The sequence below is a fragment of the Falco rusticolus genome, chromosome 7 (assembly GCF_015220075.1).
Source record: "Falco rusticolus isolate bFalRus1 chromosome 7, bFalRus1.pri, whole genome shotgun sequence".
In the NCBI taxonomy this organism is placed as follows: Eukaryota; Metazoa; Chordata; class Aves; order Falconiformes; family Falconidae; genus Falco; species Falco rusticolus.
This window is the reverse complement of record NC_051193.1, coordinates 6,743,939-6,766,971: the sequence shown is the minus strand read 5'-3', so window position 1 is coordinate 6,766,971 and position 23,033 is coordinate 6,743,939. Positions and strand designations below refer to the sequence as shown.

Below are 23,033 nucleotides of genomic sequence, written 5' to 3'. Positions count from 1 at the left end.
CAATCTAAGAATTAAAAGTGCTTTGTTACATCCAGGCTTAAGTTCTCAGCATGTTGCACAATCAAGTCCAAAAATAGAGGTTCAATATTATTCAGCTTCAATATTGCTCTCATAGCATGTTGTTCAAGGCTATATGTAAGTGAGGTGAACCTATTATGAAAACTGTGAAGAGGTCAGGTAAAGAGCATGAGATTTGTAGGGTTAAAACCATAGGCAGAATTTCTTTGGATTTCAGCGCAGATTTTTGCTAAAAATGGCTGATGCATGTATTGGCAAAACTTTATTCCCAACCTACATGAATGCCAGTACTGATGTTAATTCAGTCATGCATCTTGTAGAAGTAGAACAGTCGTTAGTCAGTAGAATGTAATTTTCCCGATTTTTTTTTTCCTACTGGTAAGTATAAATTAAGCTTATAAAACATACTGCTGCTTATTTTCCATTTGTATTTTATAAGTCAATATATCATTTACTAAGTTACCAGGAAGTCTTCTGTGAATTGGGTAATTTGGTTGGTGAGATGCTTAGCTTTGCAATGGATGGCTGCTGTGGTTTTGGGGAATTTAGGAATGGATGGCCCACCTCCTTTCTTTTAACCTTTGAAAGCTCAAGTTAAGTTTGACAGAATCATGTGAGTACAGCTGTTGGTTGTCGGCAAGCTTTTTTATCACTCTATCAGTTTTACTCTTTTCAGGCTTGTGATTAGTTCAATTGCAAGACCTGTTTTTTCCTGAAGACCTTTTGCAGCTTTTTCTTCAAGTCTTAGGCAGGAGGTCAATTTATTCTGCAGAATGCAATCATAGAAGTTGTGATGACAGTTACATAAGAAACTTGTATGATGAGCAGTATTATCTTTCTGCCAAGAATATTTAAATATATTGGTTTCAAACAGTAGAATGCTCAGGTTTCTTACATTCAGTGAAGCTTTTATTGACTTGTATTTGATGGATGTTAAGATGTTCAAACTGGGCAGTTAGATCAATAAAAAAATGCCGAAGACAAGACTGAAATCAAGCTTAAGGACTGAAATTAATATCCCAAGACTCTGATTACACTGCCAGCTAACTCTGGGAGCATGTGAACTTCATGAAGCCAGCCATTTGTGACATTCCTGCTCCTGGACAACCTAGAAGTCTACACCTGAAGCACATGAGTAGACTGCAATGGTTGATGGCCGGCCTCTGTTCTCCAAGCAGTGGTGATGGTAGCAGTGGTTGTAACTAAGCCATTGTACTACAGAGGACTTAGGAAATTTTGAGGGGGGCCAAAAATGTAAGAGGAAGCATGACACATTAGCCAAGTAGTTTTGTGAAGTAGTCGTTTGATAAAACACAAAAGCAGTCTTGGGTTTAGGGTCTAGCCTGCAGAGTTCCTCCTTCCCTTGGTTACGACACTGTGGTCCTTCTTGTGCTCCCTGGCCAACTGATTTGGTAGTCCTCCCTGCAGTGGGGCAGTTCCGGTAGGAGAGGTGGAGGATGCTCCTGTAAGAAGAGCTCTGGTGTGCAGGATGCGTGAGAGGTTGGCTGGAGACCTCTGTAATAAATAGATGAGGACACGACACCAGCATGTCCAAGACCCTGAATGAATCTCTGACCGTGAGATACTTGAACCTCCATCTTCCTTGGCCATGATTTAAAAAGAAATAAAGATGGCCCTGCTCAATTCTTGGACAAAAAGGATGTGCCTGTATATGTGGAATAGCTGCAGATGTGGGTCTTGAGTGATAGTCCCCAAAATCAGGATTGAGGCTGGAAGGAAGTAAAACTTGTCTGTCCTTTCAGCATTTTTTTAGGAACCAGATTAAAATTGCTGTGCTCTGTCAGCCCTGATTTGCAAGGCTTCCTGCTCAGCTTTCCAGCTGTTTTGTATCTCTGATGTGAGGCATTTTTTCCTCCAAGGGGGAATTCCAGTGCTTCTCTTTAGGTTCAGGATTTCATCACAGGGCGCTGAATGTGGGGAGGCTGCATGTTCCAGTAACTGCAGTGTTTGCTTGATTTGTACTTTCTGATTTTACTTAGTCCAGTTCTGAGTTGTGTAGACTGCAGAACTATTTTGCTTTAACGTCCTGTCTTCTATCATGTTTTGAACAGTTACTTGCCCAAGAATCATTTGCATTTCCTACCTCTGGTGTCCACTGGAAAGAGAATTAAATCATATGCAGTATACTTAGAGATCCCTTACAGGCATTTGGTCTGCTCTAAAAGACAGGAAAAAATGCTGGATGAATTTCTTTTCCCATATACCCCCTAAACCTACAGAATTATGAAGGCGCTGCACCTATTAACGTGAACTCTGATATGCTCTTTATTATGCTGTAATGTAACACCACATTTATCTGCCGTGATTTCTGCTGCTTGTCCTTCACAGGTTCTGCATCATCTAAGAAAGGTTATTGATGTGGGCACATTTTTAATGGCACGAATCTCTGGAGCCGTCTCTGATGTCTGAGTGATTTGAGCTTCATTTAAATAATTGATGAGAAGCGTTAGTCAGAATATATTGATGAATCAGACTGCATTATTCAAAGATATTTACTGACAGTTAAAGATTAGTCCAAATTTACTTCTTTTTTCAGGCTGCATTAAAATAGGTCCTGCCTGACATACATATCTATTTAGAAAACAAAATAAATCCTTGTTAACATGTGAAAATCTGTGGGCTGAAGGGTTTTATTTAACCATTTGCAAATAAGCAGTAATAATTAATAATGTTTTAGCAGGGAAAATTGAGTATGAAATGGTCTCTTTTCAAGTGAAAAGTGCTTCTTTTCTCTGTCTTGCATGTTGTTCAGGAGCAGACCTGAATATCTTATTCGTAATTAAGTGTCTTTCCTGCAGCTTTGCCTGTCCTGGTAGTTGGGTCCGTAGGTGGGCGTGAGACTTCATGGCTGCCTTTTTGTTATCCACCCACCACAAGCATCATCTTTAATGGCTTGCAGCTTTTAAACTTTGACATGTAAAAGCTCTTCTGGCTCCTAATGGCATTTAAAAAACGCAGAAATTTAGCCTAGGAGATTCTCCAGGATTGATCAGGGTGACCACTAGACGTCTTGTGTAATCTACTTTTACTCTGTTTTCCCAGAGTCAAAATATTCCCGATTTCTTTCCTTTCACATTCATAGAGGTGTATAAAGCTCTGATTGAAAGTGCTGGAGAAGTACAGTGGGGTTTTGTTAGGCTGTTGTCTGGAGGTGGAGTGTGACTGAAGCAAGGCTAATACCAGGATTGCTTTGCAGGTCGTGCAGACTCCTTGCTGCATCAGAAGTACTGCAGATGCCAGTCTCATGGAAGCCCTTCTGTTCCCTGGTTCCTGCAGCAGGAGGTTGAGTATGGCAGTCTGCTGCAGGGCGTAGGTGTCTCTGCCTGTGTGAGCTTTCACACCATCCTTTGGAAACCACCTTTGGGAGCAATTGAGGAACTCGCTGTCCCTTTTAGTTTCATGTCCCTGTTGGAAAGTACTTTTATATATTATCATGTTCTTTTATCAGGCAACCGAGTGTTCAGGTTTCTGCCTCTTTTTTTTTAAATTGCGTGCAGTAAATACTACACTGAATATAATTCGCTCCCTTTTTTTGTTGCCAGGATGCATTGATGTTGCAACTGTGCATGAGTAATGAATAGGTTACTTCTTCCTGACACCTCTTTTCTATTTTTACAGCAGGAACTGTGGACATGGGTGGCAAACAGTCCACAGTTGGCGAAGTCTCCGTAATTCAGACACCTGTGACAGAAAGCATTCAGGATGCTTACAAAGCTGGAGACACCAGTAAGGCCCAAGAGTTGATTAAGTTGTCATGTGAGGAGACTGCACTGCAGGTGGAAAAGGTAGGGTTAGGTTACTACTCTTCTGCAATTTTTTGGGGGAAAGAAACCAAAATAGAAGAAAGAAAACAATCCATTGTTTGTCATGCAGAAAATCCATTCAGTTATATATGTTATCCTGATGCTGCAGGATCCCAGACATGGCTCTGTGGGGCACTTGAGGAACATGCTCAGGGATGGTATTTGCCCTTGAAAACACTGATCAGAAAGATGAGACAGACCACAGGGAACAGCATATGTAGGAACAGGGGGCTGTGCGAGGAGGGGTGCTGGTACTGTGGTCACTAAAACAGGGAAATGCATTTTTCCTCATAAAAAGGAAGCTGTTTATAGACTTAGCAAAAAATTTACTCCCCTATCAGTACAAAGATGGGTAATGGCCCCCTGGGAAGATTTTGCTGCTTGTGTTTGGAGCTATATCCTCTGTGCCAGCTTCTGCACTGCTTTGCCTTCAGAGCCCTCATTTTGAGCCTGCTCTTTGCATAGAGCTTATCTTAGTGTTTTGGGAGAGTACCGATGTGTCAAGTCCAAGCATACTGGCCATCTCCAAAACAGGAAATACTACATCTTGTAGCAGAGCTGTGCAAATGCTTTTTCTGTTCGTCCATGAAAAATGGATTTACACTCACCATTCTGTGCCTTGAGCACTTTTGTGGTAAAGCCATACCAAAAACTAGGAAGCAAAAAAACCAACAAATTAATATATTATATCGACACTAATTATTATAATGGCTACTAGTGTTTATGACATTCTCAGTTAACCACAGTGACACTGGGTATGCATTTGCATGGGCACAAACAAATACATAGCTCTAGAAATGCTGTCTTTCTCTGCCCACTCCCTTTACAGAGGTTTTTTTTTTGCTGTATTTTCTTTATCAGTGTCAGCTTTTAGGTATTGCAGCAGCATATGGAGATCTGCAGGCGGTGAGGTATTTACTGCAGGAAGCATTAGTGGTGTTACCAACAGAACCTAATGATGACAATGCAGCTGTGGTGGCTGCATATTTTGGACATAAGGATGTTGTGAAAGAGCTGCTGGATTCCTTGCATGGTAAGACCGTTGGGTTGCCTCTACCTTTCCTCAGGCTTTTTCATAGCTGTGTGCTATAGCTTCAAGCAGGCATTTATTTATTTTTTGTCATTCCTTGAGAAGGGAGGGACCTAGGCATGGGAAAGTGCGTGGAGGGATCTAATCTCTGCTGTGTTTGAAGAAAACTTCCCCCATAGGGGGGAAAAGCACATACATAAAAATATTCCATGTTTGCAGATTGGAAGTGGAGGAAGATGCCATTTAGACAGTTCATTCCCATCAGCCCTCACAGCTGGGTAACATCCCAGATCCTACAGAGAAATCAGGGGATTTTCAGGAAACTGCATCATACCACTCTGCTGATCCAGCAGACACGGTGGTGCTGGGAGTGAGAGTGCAGCATGACTGTATGGCAAGTAATAGTTGGGTGCACAGCTGGCAACATGCTTTATGCTTTCTTGTTGGCTTTTTTTTTTTTTTTTTTTTTTTACTTTCAGGGTAATTCCTTCTTTGGAATCATCATTACATTTTGGTTACATTTTATTTTAAAAATTATTATATAGCAGAACAGAGACATTTTTAGACCCAGACGCAATTCTTAAGGCAGCTGTGAGGGCAGGGGTAAGAACAGTACTCGATGAGTCAGTATCAGGAATGGTGTTTGGGTCCCTTGTTGCTCTCTTGGTGTCCTGCAGGCCTGGCAGTTGCTTCTCACTGGGACCCTCTGTGGATTCAGGGTCTGGCAGACCTGCACGGCAGCCAGGGTGAGTTTCTGTCATCTTGACCTCAGACACTGCAGTAACCACAACAGCTAAGCTAGGCCTCTGCAATCGCCGACCTCAATATAGCTCTAGGTCCCCACTGGAGCTATGTGCTTGCCAGTGACCTCAGTGAGAACGGGAATAACCTGCTGGGAAACCTGCTTATCTGATGTTCTTAAACTCTTATAATGTATAAACATAATATATGTTGTAATAAGCAAAAGAAACGTTCCAGTTTGGAGAAGGCAATTAAACATAGTATTTCCTTCAGCTAGAAAGGAGGCTGACAATGCTGGTTTTGTAACCTAGTAGCAAAAATGAAATTATATTAGTATAATACTCTCAGTAATGAAAAGTGACTTGGGTAGTTTCTGGAAACTATAGCTCAGTTTTAGAACTGACCAAATTCCCTTAAACCCTTGCTTTAGGGGAGTCAAGGGAGGTGCTCTATACAAACAGCAGCTTTGGGAAGTTTTTATGCAGGACTTCCCATTTGTTTCCCTTGGAAGTTACATAGAAATCAATCACAGAGCTTAGGGATAAATTGCATGAATTTGCAATTTTGTTAATGCACTGCAGTGATTCTGTCTGGCTCAGTGTGAACTTCTTGTGTCTTACAGCTGAAGTGGAGCCTGTTTTTTGCAGCATAAGGGTGAATGATTTAGTCAAGTTGTTAAGAATGCAAAGAGCAATGTAATTTCCGCATGGAGAAACTGCAAAAAGAAGTTGACTTGTAAACTTGGGCTTGTGGACGTTTCTGTAAGCATTTCAAAGGGGATGTGAGTTTGTAAAGTAAAGGGAGGTGATTCTGTGGATCAGGGAAGATTTGAGGACTGCTTTCTGTTAGCAGAAATAATCCTGTCATGGGCATTTAGTTATATGCGCAGAATTATGCACACCTAGAGGAAGGCAGTGTTCTATGGGCAAACATTAATTCAATAAAAAAAGCAGTTTGGGGGTGACTAAAACATTAGCAAATTCCTGTGAAATCAAAACAAGGTATTTTCGGTTTTAGTCCTAAATGACGTTTGTCTAACTGCTGTGAAGGGATAGTAAAGAATTCACCCAGAATGAATTATTTCAAGGGTAAATTAATTTTTTTGTGAGAGACCTTAGGTTGCAGTGAAAAGACATTAAAACAATTATTTTGTGTTGTCTGAAACATTTATTTTTGTTTTATTCATCCAGTAACACGAAAGGTCAGCTGGTTTTCCCATTCTTTGCATCCCCTCTCAGGAACTTGGAAGAAGTGGACTATCTCAGATGTTTGGATCTAATGTCTGTTGGATCAGGCCTGTTGTCTCTGGATGCAGAGATAATCCTGGTCATCCCTTGCCACCTCTGTTTGGGATTCAGTGTTTGATTTTTCTGCTAGTAGCCTAGCAGGCATCCTCAGAACCTTTCACTGTTGCTAGCTTAAGCGTGCTTAGATCAGGGACAGTCAAAAAAGTTTGCCCATTAGCTGGGTAAGTAATTAAGAACAGATAAGCAAAGCTGAAAACTTTGTGCCTGACCATCTTAGGGCTCTTCGGTAACACACTTTTGCAGTGCAGTCTGCTCCTTTGTCCTCAGGGGCTTCATCCTACACCGTTTTCTTAGCCATTATTTGTGGATGACTCTTGCATCACAGTGGGGTGGCATCAATTAAGTCAAATGCCTTATCTTTTCAGTAGGTCCTAGTGCTTGCCAGCAGCTCCTGAACTGGATGCTGGCTATAGCCTGCCAGCAGGGACATTTGGACATAGTAAAACTTCTGATTCGTGCATACAGTGCTGACCCAGAGAGCTGTGCAGTCAGGAGGAATGAGTTTCCAGTTCTTATACGGTTGCCCCTGTATGCTGCTATAAAGGCAGGTATGTATTCGCATGCTTCAAAACTTTGCCCCTTTTGTGCAATGTCTTTTAAAGAATGGGCTGAGTTGTTCACATCTAGGAAGGTATCGGTGTAGATTGGCTTGCCTGGAAGTGTCCTGGATTTCCAATGGGATATATTAAAATAAAATTGGCTCTGCCTTTTGACTTAGCCAAATTTAAGTCAGGGCCCTCTTAAGTTAGATTACTGTAAATACTGAAAGGCTGAACTTTCCTCTATGAACTCCTAGGGAAAAGATCCTTCAAAAACAGAAACCTTGCAAGTAAAAGCATTATTGTTATGGACACTCTGGCACACATGCTTGATTCAGGCTGAATAATTTACACTTCAAAGCACAGCTGTGTGTATAATAAGATAGGAAGAAAAGAGGGAGCCTGGGCCAGTGCTTTTACATAGTGTCTTTGCTGTCTCAGTTTGACCAAACTAAATCCTGTCACTGGAGGAAACAGCCTTTATATAGTTCAGTTTCCTTTTTGCACACACCCATGGTTTTTTTCAGAAGTGGTTATTTCCCAGGATTTCTGTTCAGCTCCTTGTTGGTTCATTTACATGAGAAGAAGAGAACAGACAATCTGCTTTTCTCTAAAGGGAATGAAGATGTAGCTGTATTTTTATTGCGGAATGGAGCTTTCTTTTGTTCCTACATCCTGATGGACAGTCCTGAATCCAGCAAACACCTTCTGAGGAAGTATTTCATTGAGACAAGCTCACTACCGGGTAGCGCTCCAGCAAAACCAGTAAGTAGCCATTTATCTGTCTAAAGAGATGTTCTTTTAAAGGAGCATCGTGTTGATTTGTATTTGTCTTCACATACCATGTGGCTGGTGATTCTTCTTCTCAACTAAGAGCCTTGTGGTTTGCTGCCCATTTAGAGAACAAGCTGTGAAAGTGGCTTTCATGCCAGTGCTGAACTGCAAGGTGTAAAACATTAGGCCTTTAAATGGCATCATTGTGCAAGACGCTGTGTGCGGCAGCTTTTGCTTGGCAATTTTAACATCAGCGGGTGAACTAGGCATATGCTGTGGAAAGGAAACACTGACTTTGTGCTGAAAGTCTTCTAGAGAAATAAGCACTTCCACAGGCTTCCTCTGTCACCCCAGGATAATCACTTCATTTAGGTTTCTGTTATGCATTCTCCTTGCAAGGTAATACCACAAGGTCTGTGCTGTCCAGGAGTGTTGGCGTGGTGCAGAGCTGAGTGTGTAAACCCATCTCTTCCCCTGTGTCTGATAGCTCAGATACAGCACGTACAAACTCAGAAACAGCCACGTACAATGTGGCTTTTTGGTAACATGGAGCATGAGTAGAGCAGGCTCATATCTGCTCAAAATAGCTTCCCTACTTCAGATCCTCATTAGTAAAAGATCGCTGGTAGCCTTTACTGTCACTTGCTCAGGACAGATCTGGCTTTCTGGAGCAGCATGGAGAGTATCGTGTCATCAGATCATATTAGTTGAGCTGTGCTCTTTTCACAGAAATATTTTTTGATGGAACACAGAGGCCAACAAAAAGCAATTGAAGCCTTTTAGGTTGGCAAGACCTCTGTTCACTAGTTAGCCACTTACCACCTTTTGACAGTTTTGGTAATTCATTTGTATCTCTATTTCTTCCACTGTAAAATGGGGACATTTAAACTCACAGCTGTTGGAAGGCTTAATACAGGATGATGATGTTTTGAGATCTACAGATGAGTGGCATTGTTTTCATGCAGGGTATTATTACATTTCATGATTATCACATATCTTTGTATAACTAGGCTATATTCTTTGTTCTCTCAATCTCTATTATCCAAGTGTCTTTTATTCAGAACTGAAAAATGTCTCATGACGCACACTGTTACTGATTTATAGGGAAGCACATAGTGTTTTGTTTTATTTCTAGTGTTATCCAGCAATTTAGTTATCAGGCATTTTTTGTTTTTCCGCTCAGTATGTAGATTAACAGACACTGAGTGGGAACATCAGAGCCTTGAGCTTCCAATAATTTTCACCGGGTCATAAAATTTTGCAGTGAAAAATTGTGAGTGAAAATTTTTGATCAAGGCCCGGTCTGCATGAATCCTGTTGCCAGTGGAGTATCTGTTGGCTCAGCTCATAAGATTGCAGAGTGTTTGATTTTTCTGCCGGTAATTCTGCGGGGTGATTCTGCTTTGGTGTTAAGTAAAAATAAGCAGAGAGGTTTTCATAGTTTTACAAACTTCTCCATTCTCTGTTTTCCTGCCAAAATCCTGTCTCACTCGTTTCGATGCTGTGAATGTTAGAGACTACAGTCCACAATTGTGAGCTTGACTTTATTAGGTTCAATCGGCAGATGTAGAGAGCCCTCCCCATGGGATTCTTGGTTTCATTGACAGGTAAACAAAAGGAAGCTAAATCCTAGATGTTTCTGGATAAGAGTTGATAAAACTACATGCCTTTTAGAAGGAAAAAAAAATAATCCAACTAACTGGATAATTCAGCTTGAATAAACTTGAAATAATTGTTTGAATCACAGGGAAGAGGTCTGTTTTCCATGTGGACTTGCTGGCAATATTTAACTTAGCTGCTGTATAAATGACTCAGCTTTACTGTTGTCACACCCTGACTGAAAAAGAGCGCAGCCTTAAAACATCAGCTAATTGCCAGAAGGTCTTGGTTTGAAAAAAAAATAAATATAAAACCCAAAAAAGCCAGACCCAGAAACTTGACTTTGATTCTTCTAGTAGCTGTTTATTTTTAATATGTTTGCTTATTTAATGCTTTTTCTTTGAATTCATTTTGGCAGACTGGGCCAAATCCCGGAAGATTTGTCCTAGTTTGTCTGCAGAGCTCAGGTCTCTGGGAAGTGATAGTCACACACCCTGGTAATTGTTTAAAACATGACTTCTTGGCTTGCAAACAAGCTGCCTCAGTGCTTTCTTCATATCTCATAAGGTTCATGAGTGTAAGTCTTCTTGTGTAAGTGCTGTGATGTATTTTGAACTGGGAGGAAGTGAAAAAGGATTGTATGGAGACTGCAATGTGTATGGCAGCCAGCTGGATGTCAAATAGACTCTCATCTTGGACAGGACAGGCTAAGCACAATTGTTTCAGAATGAGTCCAGAACTTCAAAAAGGTTTGTCCCATCTGTTCTATCTCTGAGTGAAAACACTGCACAGTTGTATCTCCAGTTGATTTCACAGTGGTAAATGCTACTAGCTATGCATAAAATGTGGTTGGAGAGCTCAGTTTAGGTGCCACACCTTCCAGGCAGCCATTGCACCGTGCAGTGCTGCCCTTTATGAGACAAGAGGAGTTACATCTCGTTTTTCTGATATCTATTTCTCCTTTTTTTTTTGGACAAAACTTTATCCCCACAGCAAACCACCGTCTTGCTAAAGAGAGAAGTGTTCCATTAACAAATGCCAAAAGGACCCCCTGCAGTAAATTGGCTGGGCACAGATTCCAGACTTCAGTAGGTTACTCTGTATGGAGATACACATGTAACTTTCCAGTGTGTGCAGTGTGAGAGATGTTTATTTTTTCCTTTACAGATCAGAAAAGAGCTTAAAATGCTGCATTTTCCCTAGGAAATGTTTTGCCAGTAATTTTATGTGCAAGCATACAAATGTATGTGTATGTGTGTGATCCTCCTCCGATTTATTTATCTGCTGCTTGGCTAATCTTAGTTACATCACCATCAGTAAAGAAATCTGTAGCAGTTCTACTCAAGATTCACAGCAGCATTATTGATGGAGGAATTAGATCACCGTCCTCAGAATATCCTGTCTACAGCAAGAGCGAGGTTCTGTTAGGGCACGTCACATCATTTAGGAGAAATGCACAACAGCCTTTTTTAATCACTTTGCCAAACAGTCTCAAATCTAAGTAAATATTTTTCGTATTCATAGTTCGTTGTTTTCCCAAGAGCAGCAGGGTTTCTTGCTTCTGCACAATTTCCAGCTTCTTGCCTTCTTCAGTGCATCCCCTGACATCACTGTGGTAGAAGATTTCAATTTAGTTTTCAGGACTCGTATTGAGACATTCTTTCCTTGGCAAGAAAGGGAAATCTACAGAGGTTTTTCTTGCCCTTCTGAAGAGCAGTAAGCCACCCAGAGTCAGGCTGTACCCAGGAGCTAATAGCCTCTGAACACCGTCTCCTGTTTGAGTGCAGAGCTCACCAGCCGGTGCCAAATGGAGGAGGGTTGAGCTGATTACTGGGCTCTGCAAGTTCAGCATCATACAGCTTTGGCATCAAAGAAACGGGCTTTTCTGGGAAAGTAGTGGAGATGATTAAGTATGAGTTGGGGAGGAAATCCCCTCTCTGTGGCGTTGCTGTCAGGCTTTCTTCCTTTCAGTTAATTATGTTTTCACCGCAGAGTGCTGAGCCAAGTAAATCCCTAAGGTAATTCCACTGACATCGGGTTACTAGCGCCAAGATGAATTTGGTTCACTGTCCCTAAATCAGATGAAGGGGCTTGGCTGATCCTCCAATTTGCAGCACTCAGGTGGAAGAGACGCTGTCAGTCCTTGGCTCTGGATGTGGAAGAGCACTTACTGCTGAGATTCAAAAAGCTGCCTAGGAGATGGGGTCACCTACCAGGCAGTGTTGACAGCAGGTATTGGATTTCACAATCTTGTCTGTGGTTTTAGAAGTCACTATCTGAATTCTGCAGGTATCTTTCTATCACATTAAATACCCTGAGGCCATGTCTCTGCATTTTTGAGGTAAATGATACAGAGCAATCTAAATGCAAAATAGAGATGAGTATCAGTCTGAAATGAGCAGTAGAGACACATGTCCTGCTTGCACCCGTGTAAAGCAGGCTATGGATCTTAGTATTACTGTGTTGGTTGGTGTACTCAAGGGCAAGTACTTTTTTGTACTGTAAAGAGCATCATCTTGAAACAGAGCAGGAACTGAAGGAGGGGATAAGCAAGTTCTTTTTTCCTTTTTTTTTTTTTTTATTGCAGCTTTGTTGTACACAGTTTAATTTAGCAGGAAGAGAAAAGGGAGAGTTGGAGTCTGTTGCACGTTTTTTAATCCTGGCTCCCCAGGGAGAAGGGGAGATGTTACTGTCCCATTGTATGGACCAGCAAACAGAGACTGGGTAGCTGGAGACAGTGACTGGTGTCGCTCAGGAAATATGGGGCTCTGGAGTCTGAATTCAGGATCTCAACCATAAGAACTTGCTTTCTCCTGTGAGGGGGAAACCAACTAAACAAGCCAGCTCTCCAGGCCTTTGTTCCCATTCCTGCCAGAATTTCAAAGCCCTGTATGGTTATACATCCTTTGTGTGACTGAAGGACCTGTGAATAGCCTTTTGCGTGGAACATCTACTCAGATTCTTAGCTGTAATTCTCAATTTTCTTGCTTCTTTTTGTTTAGGAGAAATATATGAATAGTTCAAGGGGTTGGATACTCTGGTCATGGGTGCATATCTAGGAAAGGTGCTACAGGGCATCGCAGTTCAAATGAAATACTGAAAGATGTTTAAAAAAAAGCCAGGAAAATTTTCCTTCCCTGTTTTCTTTCTGGGCCATGGTGTGGATCCTGTGCATCCACAGCCATTGTGGTGATACCGTTGCCAGAGGAGGAAGTGCCAGGATGCCACCACTTCCATCTCAGTGTACTGTTTAAAGTTGTCCTGAGCTTCTGGGGTAAATCTCCTCTGGACAACATCTTTGTTATGTGTCTTGCCCAATGTGGTGCTAGTCTTTGGTGATCATAATATACATGGGGTAATAATTAACAGCTTGTGATATCAGTGCTGAGGCCACCTTTGAATGTAATGTCACTGTTTTCCTCATTGCAGAGTGAAAAGTAACTTCAGTCTCACAGCCAGATCTTCATTCCAGATCGATCTACTACCTTGGTAGCGTGGGGCCAGTAAAAAGCTGCTTCAGCCACTGCCTGAGGTGTCAGTGAAGGGCGTTGCTGTTCCCCTCTGTTGGCAGATGGCAAGTTGCAAAGGGAAATAGAGGAAAGAGCATGGCTGATCTCCATAGCTTAATTTTTGAGGTTTAGACTCCCTCTGCGCAAGTTCTTTGTGATGATTACAGGAGATAATTGATGAGTCTGGTAGACAGCCTGAGACTAATCCACCTTTCTGTAACCCTCTGTTCTGTTAGCAGTTCCAAACCCCATGTCTTGACAATGATATGGGTAAGTGGGAAGTCTCTTCCTTACTGGCAGTTAATTTTTAAGACCATAGAAATGTTGTCTGGACCTGCTGCTTTAAAAGCTTGGATTTTCCCATATTCATTCTGATTTAACCCCTCTTCCCCCACATTGGCTGAGTCTCAGCATAGCTTTTGGGAAAAATTGGCATTCCTGGAAAGAAGGGATCAGGACAAACTATGCGTTGCCAGCCAAGGTTAGTTCTTAAAATGTCTGATTCCCTTAAAATGTTTCTTGCATATCTAGGCAGACTGTGCTTGTATTATACCTTCAGTAGCTCGATCTTTATTACACCTTTCTCTTCTAGCCGAAAGAGGCCATTCCTGTTAAAAATCTGCATGAAGCATGAGTTGTTGGGGATTGGGCCCTTTCTTAACTCCTTCTAGGCCAGGAGATTTGTGGTATGTGGTTTTGCTAATGCAGAGCATGTGATTTTATCTAGGACTGTTAAATAGGAGAGTGATGTTTTTGTCTCTGTGTGAGCAGAAGTCATGGTGTATATTTAATTGTCCTGACATAAAAAGGCTTTTGCTGGCATCACTGTAAACCACAGTATGGTATAAATGATATCAGTAAGAGAATTTCATTGCTGATTAAGCTATATTTCTGTCAGGGACAATTTTAGCTGATCTAGGATGGAGCTACAGCGATGCTGCCTTCCTCCGCTCCCAAGCCATGTGCTCCTCCCTCCTCTTGCATCCATACCATTGTAAGTAATTTTTTGGTGGCCTTGGCTGGGAGCTAAACCAGCTGAAAATCCTTTCTCTAAAATAACCAGTAATAATGTTATAAGGTAGGGTAGTGCCCTGAAAGTGCATGTAAGTAGCCAGACAGAGATCAATACTACTTGAGGATTTTATTTGTAGTGTAGAGGTGTTTTTTTGCATTATCTGAATTTAGGGATCTGGCTCCTGTTATGAGCCCTTGGGAACCAGAAAAAACTAATCAGGTGTCTTAGCACAAATGTGCTCTCTCCGGTGAGGTTTCCTCATACTGGGAAGATCTTCCAGTCTCTTAGCATTAGTACCACATCCCTACACCTCTCCTGAAGTGTGGGGTAGCTAGGAATCAAAAAGGGAATCTGACCTGTGTGTTTATACTATTACCATAACTCATAACTGATTGCTGTCCAGTGATGTAAATAGTTCTTGGGCTGTTACAGGTGAGAGAAAATTACAGAAAACTACATAGAGAATTTAAAGCGAGTTTGTAAGCAGGAAGCTGTTAGATACTCTGCTTTACTGTTAGATTTTCCAAGTTTGTGTATGTTTAGTGCCAGTGTGAAAGCTTTGCAGCGTAACTCCCATTAGGTACTGTACATTTTGCAGTAGCAGTGAATACTCTGCTTAATTTGATTTCTTGTTGCTGCTGGCTTGCTGTGTGTTACATGGATGTCTTGTGGCGTGACGGTGAATGTAGCTTCCATCAAAGAGCTTGTGCTCTTGTCCTTGGTTTCCCCAGTGATACAATGGGCATAATATTTTTATTCATATTTGCAGGGCTGTCCTGAGGCTTCACTACTGAATGTGTGGAAAGCGCTATGTCTACACCAAGTGCAACTGCTGTTTCTAAAAAGTGCAATTGTTTGTGCTTATCCTTTATTCCATTCTCCTAGACATTTGAACTGTGTGATCTACATTAGTTGGAGTTCTGAGTCCCAAACAAGCATTTGGGATAGACCTTTGTTTCCCTTTTCCTTTTCTCCCTTCCCAAAATATATTCATTTTAATTTTAGATTTGGGGTTCAAAGTCTTAAAAGCTAAATACTGGGCACTGGAAAGCAAATGAAATTTGCTGTCGGGTCCTTGCTGCCTCCTGGTGGAGAATTAATGATCACTTTATTGAAGCTGTCTTTGGCATGAGCTAAGACAAAAACACTGGGCTTATGAAAATTTTTTGGGACTAACATTTTTAAAATGTGTAGTTTGGAACATAGATCTCATTGGTATGCAAGGATATGGTACTGTAAATGAAGCCTTGGCTTGTTTACTTGCATTGATAACCATTGTGTGTTCACGTTTTCTTCTGTCCAACCTGGAGCCTGAAATAAGTAGTTATGCCTTTCATAAGAGACTGGGGTTTTTTCCAAAAGAGGATATAATGACTTCCTCATCTTACCGTCAAAAGCAGCAGAATGTTGTCTAGAAAAGAGGCAACTGCCAAAATAATGTCTCTCAGAAGCTAAAATATCTTCCTAAATGATACTGAGCAAATTTCTAGTGATTAGAAATACTTTACGTGGGGGGCGTTTGCCTTTTGTTGCTTTTCCCAGATGTTGCTTTGCAAAACCTAAACTTTCACCAGAACAGTTTGGCTGCTTGTTGCTGGAATGTTTAAGATGGAAGAGCAGTGCCTGGGCATGTATTAATTATTCCAGCAACAGGCCTCTTCCTAAGAAATCTTTACCACACTCAGCACATCTGTCCCTGCCCTTTCTACAGATGCACGAGCAATGATCCATAAGCATTTCAGAGGCTGACTGCTCCACAGTGCTTCCTCTGGACCTGCCTGGCCTCTGTTGGTGTTCAGAGTCCCCTGGAGATCTGAGCAGCAATGCAGACCATGTCCAAGAGACATGGTGGGGGTTGGGCTGTGGAGTCTGTATTTAAGGTGGTTTCCGTGATCTGTCCATATTATGCTGCTAGTGTAGGATGTGAATGCATCTGGCAGGGAGCTGAGTCCCGTGGAAATCACTGCACATTGTTGGATGAACAAACTGTTAAGAGTCTGTCCAGCTCTCAGATGAGAGTGCTGGTTTCAGGCAAGGGCAGCTCACCCTTTGTGGGGCACACTGGAGCTGGTGTAGAGCTGGTGGACTAGTGAAGAAGTCCAGCTCCTCTGCTTGTGTTTGCTCATGGTCTTCGGACTGAGATCGTGGAGCAGCTATATGGTGAGGGCTGCTGATACCCAGGCACGGTTTCATCTCTGAGTCAATTTAATCCCTAGAAGCAGATTGGAAAGTGAGCAAAATGTTTATGGTCTATGCTCTGATCCCGTAGATTCCCAGCAGTGTAACACAGGCCGAGAGCAACTGGTGTTTTACTAACATGGTTTTCTCTTCCTTCTTTGACATATGCAGGCTTTGTGTGTGAACTGGTCAAACCTCAAACTGCCCTGGGTGGATCTGGACTGGCTGATTGATATCTCCTGTCAGATAACTGAGCTTGATCTGTCTGCCAACTGCCTGGTCTCCCTTCCCTCCGTCATCCCATGGGGCCTGATAAACCTTAGGAAGCTCAGCCTGGCTGACAATCAGCTGACAGAGTTACCCAGCGTACAGTCATCTGATGAAATTATATGTACAAGGTGTGTGTGCTGGATGGCTACAGCAAATGAACTTGTACAGAGAGCAGGTGCAAATGAGTCAGTTGTGCTTGTGCGAAACTGTGCAAGTGAAGAGCATGTGCAGCAGCTTCTTGGTTTATTTTCTGTCTGCTACAGGGTTTAACTTAAGATTTGCCCTTTTGCGTTTTCAGTGTTTCCAAGTTAGTTGTCAGGACAATTGTAGGGACTTTATTCTTGTATTATCTCATGTCGTTTCTCCTTTTCTTCACTTCTGGTGAGCTCCACTCCTCTAAGTCTAAGCCTTGAGCTGACTCAGATTGATATTTGCGGGCTGGTATCAATTATCTGATCTGCTGTCTATCCAGACCTCTTCTGTCTGCCCCTTGGAAGGGTTAATTTTCTAAGTAGGGTTTTTTGCTTTGCATTGTGAGGACACATTCCAACTGCTTTCATTTAGATCTAAAGCTGTCCTGGTAAAACAGCTGTCTAGGCAACAGGAGTCTTTGCTAGCATTTTATGGATGCCTGACTGAGTATCTTCTGTACTTACAGGTTACTGGAGATTGATGTGTCCAGCAACCGGCTCTCTACTCTCCCTTCTGGATTCCTACACCTTAAAAACCTTAAAAAACTCATCGCTTCCAAAAACTATATGGAGAAGTTATTTGATGAGGAAAACAGTACGTACAGTCCAGTATTAATGCTTAACATTTCAAGGCCTGGTCTGTAAAGGCAAACCCCAAACTGTTGTAATAATGGCTTAAAGAAAGTATTACCTGGAGATGCTGAGCATCTCGCAGTCCGGTGTCTGAAGTACACAAAAAGGCCTGGTTGGTTGGCTCTTATCTAACAAGTATGCAGCATCTTGCTGGATCAGACCGCTATCATACTTACACCGAGTCCGTAATGTTTGGTGTTTTCTAGCAACTAATTGGATTGGTTTAAGGAAGCTGCAGGAGTTTGACGTCTCTGACAACAGGTTGGTGGAACTTCCAACGGTTTTTCTGTACTGCTTCAAGTCCCTCAACATACTGAATGTTTCCAGAAATCAGCTGAAAGTGTTTCCAGACCCCTGGGCCTGCCCCTTGGTAAGTTGAACTGCTCTGACAGAGTCATAGGCTGAAAAAAATTCTGAAACAATGCAAAAAAATAATCTGTCATGCTTAAAAAGCTATCAGGCATCTTAGACTAAAAGGTTGTTCTGTTTCTGGGGTAGTGCCCCTGCCTGATTCAGTTTATGGGTCTCTGATCAAGTCTTTCTGAGGCTTTACCTTGATCTCACCATGTTGATGACATTGGTGGAAAACTTCTAGAAACATGTCTTATATGGCTGTGTTCATTTTCTCTATAGTTCATATGAGCAGAAGTATTGTTAGGATCATTTTACAGAATGCTCAGCTTACATTCAAGGTTAACTTTGCCCAAACCCATGGCTAATGAGGGCATCTCTATCCACCTGTCACTGCCACTTTATTCCTCATTATTACAGGGGTAGCAGGAGAACAGTTTACTTTGATGAAGTGTTGGTTTATGGTTGAAAAGCAAATAGGAATAATTTTCAAAATAATTGTTGAAATACCTTTTGCCCACCAAAGAATTTGCCCATCAATTAAGTGAGTACATGTCCTCAGCAAATCCTATGTGCCTGCATGCATAGTGATTTATCTAGATCAAAATATCTTAAGAGATCACCTAGAATAAATTTATTAGTGCCTTAAACATGTGACAGCTGCTTTACCTCGTTATTTAAAGAGATGATTACTATGCTATAGGTGTTTTTTCTTTTATGTTTTCCAGAAATGTTGTAAAGCATCTAGAAACTTACTGGAGTTTCTGCCTGACGCATTGACTATTTTCTGGAAAAATCACCTCAGAGAAGTGGATTTTTCTGAGAACGCACTAAAAGAAGTTCCACCAGGACTCTTCCAGCTTGAAGTAAGTGTCATTTCTTCCAACTCCACAGTACTTCTCTTGACACGTACTCAGACCTCAAAGCTGTAGCAGTGGCTACATAGGTAGTTAGGAGACAACCTGCTGTTTTGAGTTGATGAGCACAACAATTGCACAGAGCCTCTGAGCAGCCCTAACCCCCTGAATGGCTACATTCAGGCCCTTGGCCGGTGTGATACGGTATCTAGCTTTTGACACAGATCTTCTGAGAACTCTGGATATCAGTGGTTTTCTGATTTTGGGAGTGCTGTTTGGAAGAAGGCAAACCACTGCATTGCAGCTGCAAGCTCCAACCACTGCAATAGAGATGTACTCAAGCGTGCTCACAAATAGTTGTTTTTTCTTAATCCGGCACACCGGTGTTGTGTAAGTAAGGATTAGTCTGTGTTGAAAAAAGCATGTTTGAATGCCCTAAACAATGCTAGTTGGCATCTGTCTTATCTTTAAGCTTGTAGATTAAATACTTGCCAGTGGGCATCAGAGATCCGTAGTTTTACTTCAAAATCCTTCAGAATTTGTGGCTTCACATGGTTTCAACATGAAACCAAGCAGAACCTGCAGGTTTCCTCCAAGCTTCCCTTCCAAATTGTGAAACTCAGGGTCATGGAGATGGAAACAGAGGTAAATCTTTGTGCGGAAGTTTCTTGATTTTCACTGCTGGCCTCTGCAGGAGGGATGGAGAAGTGATGGCACATATCCATGTCCAATTTGGATCTCAGGAGTCTGCTGCAAAGGTGCCTCTTGCTCCTGCATGGAAGAAAACAGCTGAGGGTCATTTGCTCCCTCAGTTCTTTTTAATGATTCCTGCAGATTTGGCTTTGCTTTCTGGTAACCATTTGTTTTCAATTGGCATTTTCCCTGAAATAGAACAAATCGTATGGACTATTGTCTCTGAAACTTGGTTTTTTTCTGAATGCATTAAAAATAAGCTCCATGGGTGGGAGCTACCATGGTAGATACTAAACACTAGATGGTGCTTCAAGGGCACGTTTCTTTGGATGCCGCTGCTCAGAGGCTGCAGAGATGTGAAGGCACCAGTACAGGGTGTCAGAGAAGACCTCAGTACAATCTCTGCTGATGCTCTGTCTTGTCTTTGAAGTTAGTGACAACTTAAATAGTGCCAGTTCTTATGCATATCTCTTCAGCCTTATCTTCATAAAAGAAATGGCAGATATTTTCAGTCCCCCAAGGGCTACAGTGTGGTGAGCAACTGGAAGGTGAAAGCCTATGCCTAGATCAGCCCTGACTTGGACTACTCCTTGATTGTAGAGTTTGTGTCGGTGAATAGGGCTGCAGTCACGCTCCAGCCCTCTCCAGAAGTAGATGTGGGAAGGTGAGAAATGGGCAGTAACATGTTCCTACATACGACGTAAGAAACATTATATGTTCCTACGTTAGTACGTAGGAGCAACAGTGAGCTGTCTTTTCCCTGGGAAAAGCTGAAAGCAGAGGAGGCCTGTGACTTGAAAGCATGTTTCTGACCTAGGCTGGTAGGACATGTAGTTTACCACTGGCCTTTGCTTGGTTTGTGGAGGGGTCTTAAGAGTAGGACTAGGATCAGCTCACAGTTGTTAATATGATGTATATACTAGAAATGTGGTGTTAAGAGAAGCAGAGGCTTTCTTGGCTTTCTTTTCACCTTCTAAATGAACCATCTGTACATGTTCCAAGCCACGTCTTGGTTCTCTAGACTAGTTTGCCTCTTTTGAAGAGAACTGACCCTCTCTGGATGGAAGTATTCAGGTAAGGCTCTGTTCAGCATTTCCACGTCATGAGGTGACCGAGGGAGCTTAAACTGGATGCTGCAGTGCTGTCCCTCTGATATAATCTAACACACCAGAGCCCTTTTTGCGCGCTGCAGCAGTAAGTTTGAATGAAGTTTGCTGCTGCCATTGTCTCACTTCTGGAGGCACACGTTCTTTTCCTGAAAGGCAGCAAAAATGAAGAAGTTGGAGATGAGAGAGAAGAGCCAATTGCAAAACAAGGACTAGTGATCTTCAGAAGTACAGAAGAGCCACAGCCAGTTCAAAGTCACTAATTTTCACCCTATGGAGCAGGCACGTAAGCAATGCATATAGTCTCACCAGGCTCTCAGCTCTCCTGGAGAGTGTCCTTTGTTAGTGTTGGGGGGGATCATGTAACATGGATACAGTTGACTGAAAGTGAAGCACCCCGGCTAGACCACACAGAACCAAGTTTGTGCTAATTCTAGAATGTGTAGCCTCCCTTTCCTCCAGCCCCCTGCTCAGGGGTATTTTGGGGGAGAAGTTTGAAGCATTGTCATTGAACAGCCCCATGGAGAGAGCTCGACGCCAGGCGCCGGAGGAGGACTGCGTCTTCCTTCCAGTGGGAAGTTCAAGACAGTGGAAGACTAGTGATGGTAAAAGCATTGGCTGTCAAGACTCAGGTGTCAGGGAGACTTTTATAGTTTGTACGATTGTGCAGCCCTTTCCTCTAGTGGTTCGCTCTGCCTATCTGCAGTTCCGTGTCGTGCTGTACCCCCCCCCAGCCCCACCAAGGCGCGGTGCTGCCCCTCTCCGACCGCTAGAGGGAGCGTTTTGCATGGCAATTGCCATTCCGGCAGCTGCTCCTTGTCCGTGCCTCATGTCACATGGATACCTCGTATTTTTCCAAACCGAGAAAAGGGGAGGAAGGCCAACAGGCTGGCTTCGTGAGACACCGTTAATTGTGCTAGGTGAAAACGGGCATAAAACTTTTATATGATGTGGAGGGCATAAAACATTCAATACACTTAGAGCTGAAGTCTCTGCTGGTAAAGCATGATTTCCACGGGGTATAATTCATTAATACCACTGGACTTGTAGCACGAGATAATTCAGCTGGCATTCTGCTTATCTCAGTTTTCGGGGGGGGGGGGGGGGGAGTTGCAGAATAAACCTGGCTGGAAACTTTGCATAGAAGACTTTTTCAGTGGAAAATTGGATTTCCAACCAAATTAAAATGATCATGTGAGCCTTGATAGTATTTTTAAGGACAGATGGAAGAGAATAAACTTTATAAATCTGAATGGGAACTGCATTTTTTTCTGTTAAATTTATTAAATTTAAAGTGGAGCTTGTGTTTAACCTTATTCATGGTGTTTGCAGCTGAGTCCTATCTGTATAATGTTAACTATATGGTGTTAATCAGCTAAATTTCTTGTTTTTACAATTTCTGTTCCTGGTGTGAGGGGAAAAAAAAAGTAGATAAGTGACTTGTATAAATCTTTAAAAATATTTTCCATTTTAATATACATGTATTAACAAAACAATTAAAAATTTTCCTTGAGTGAAATAGCTCACATTTTTAAAATTGATTTTATGCTTGCACAACAGGTGTTAGCTCACTCTGACACGAGCTTGCATACACATATAAGACCTCTCATCCATTATGTGTCATACCGCATAGGTAAATCATACTGTTCTTTTCCATTTGGAAAGGTTTCCTCACTGAAAGTAAAATATCCTTTTATATGGGTTGTTTCCAATTGCATCTGTCAGCAAGTAGACTAATAATCTCCCAGAACTAATAGTGGTGTTGCTTCGTGCAGAAAATATACTTGCTGGAGACAAGAAGGAAATGTTTGCATGCTAGGCAGCATGAACAGGGTGTTCTGATGAATAAGATGTACTTTCTTCATGTTTCTGTTATTTAATAGCCATGCTAAAAAATCTCTTTCTGTATGTTTGATGGACTCTGTCTTCTAACTGTAGGCTATTCCTCTTTTAGGCTTTGGTGTCCCTGAAGCTTCTAGGAAATCATTTAGTTACATTGCCTTCACAAGATAAGTGGAATTGCAAACAACTTAAATCGCTGGATCTTTCAAAAAACCAACTTGGGAAGTAAGTGTTTCTTTCAAATTTTGTCTGAGAAAACAAAAGCTGAAGAAATAATAGCAAACTCAATCCCTTGTGTAATACAAAGGGTGTCAGCAGTGAATTAATTACCTGGATAGAAGGCATTGATATCCACATACCATGTCTCTAAGTCTATTGTGTGTCTGTGACAGTGATAAATTATCCTTTTCTGATTTTTTTTTTTGGCATTTAGCACACTATAGCATTTATTAAGTAGATAGATTACTGATAAGAGCAGTTTAATTTCAGAGCATGTAGAAGTTTCTTTAGCCCGGTGTGTGGTTCATCACTACAAATACTAGGTTGGGGGAAGGAT

At 41.9% G+C, this 23,033-nt stretch overlaps 1 protein-coding gene across 3 annotated transcripts in view; it reads left to right on the top strand.

The window, feature by feature from the left end:
- Nucleotides 1–23,033, top strand: part of LRRK1 (leucine rich repeat kinase 1) — an 82,584-nt gene that overhangs the window by 19,234 nt on the left and 40,317 nt on the right. For 2 of the 3 annotated variants that reach the window (XM_037395411.1, XM_037395412.1), the window contains 9 exons: nucleotides 3,658–3,824; nucleotides 4,704–4,875; nucleotides 7,286–7,468; nucleotides 8,076–8,224; nucleotides 16,706–16,932; nucleotides 17,463–17,590; nucleotides 17,835–17,998; nucleotides 18,708–18,845; nucleotides 22,590–22,702. In XM_037395411.1, the coding sequence (XP_037251308.1) occupies nucleotides 3,658–3,824; nucleotides 4,704–4,875; nucleotides 7,286–7,468; nucleotides 8,076–8,224; nucleotides 16,706–16,932; nucleotides 17,463–17,590; nucleotides 17,835–17,998; nucleotides 18,708–18,845; nucleotides 22,590–22,702 (1,441 nt within the window). Of the gene's footprint in view, nucleotides 1–3,657; nucleotides 3,825–4,703; nucleotides 4,876–7,285; nucleotides 7,469–8,075; nucleotides 8,225–16,705; nucleotides 16,933–17,462; nucleotides 17,591–17,834; nucleotides 17,999–18,707; nucleotides 18,846–22,589; nucleotides 22,703–23,033 lie in introns of those variants that run through there. The other variant, XM_037395413.1, reaches the window with a different exon arrangement.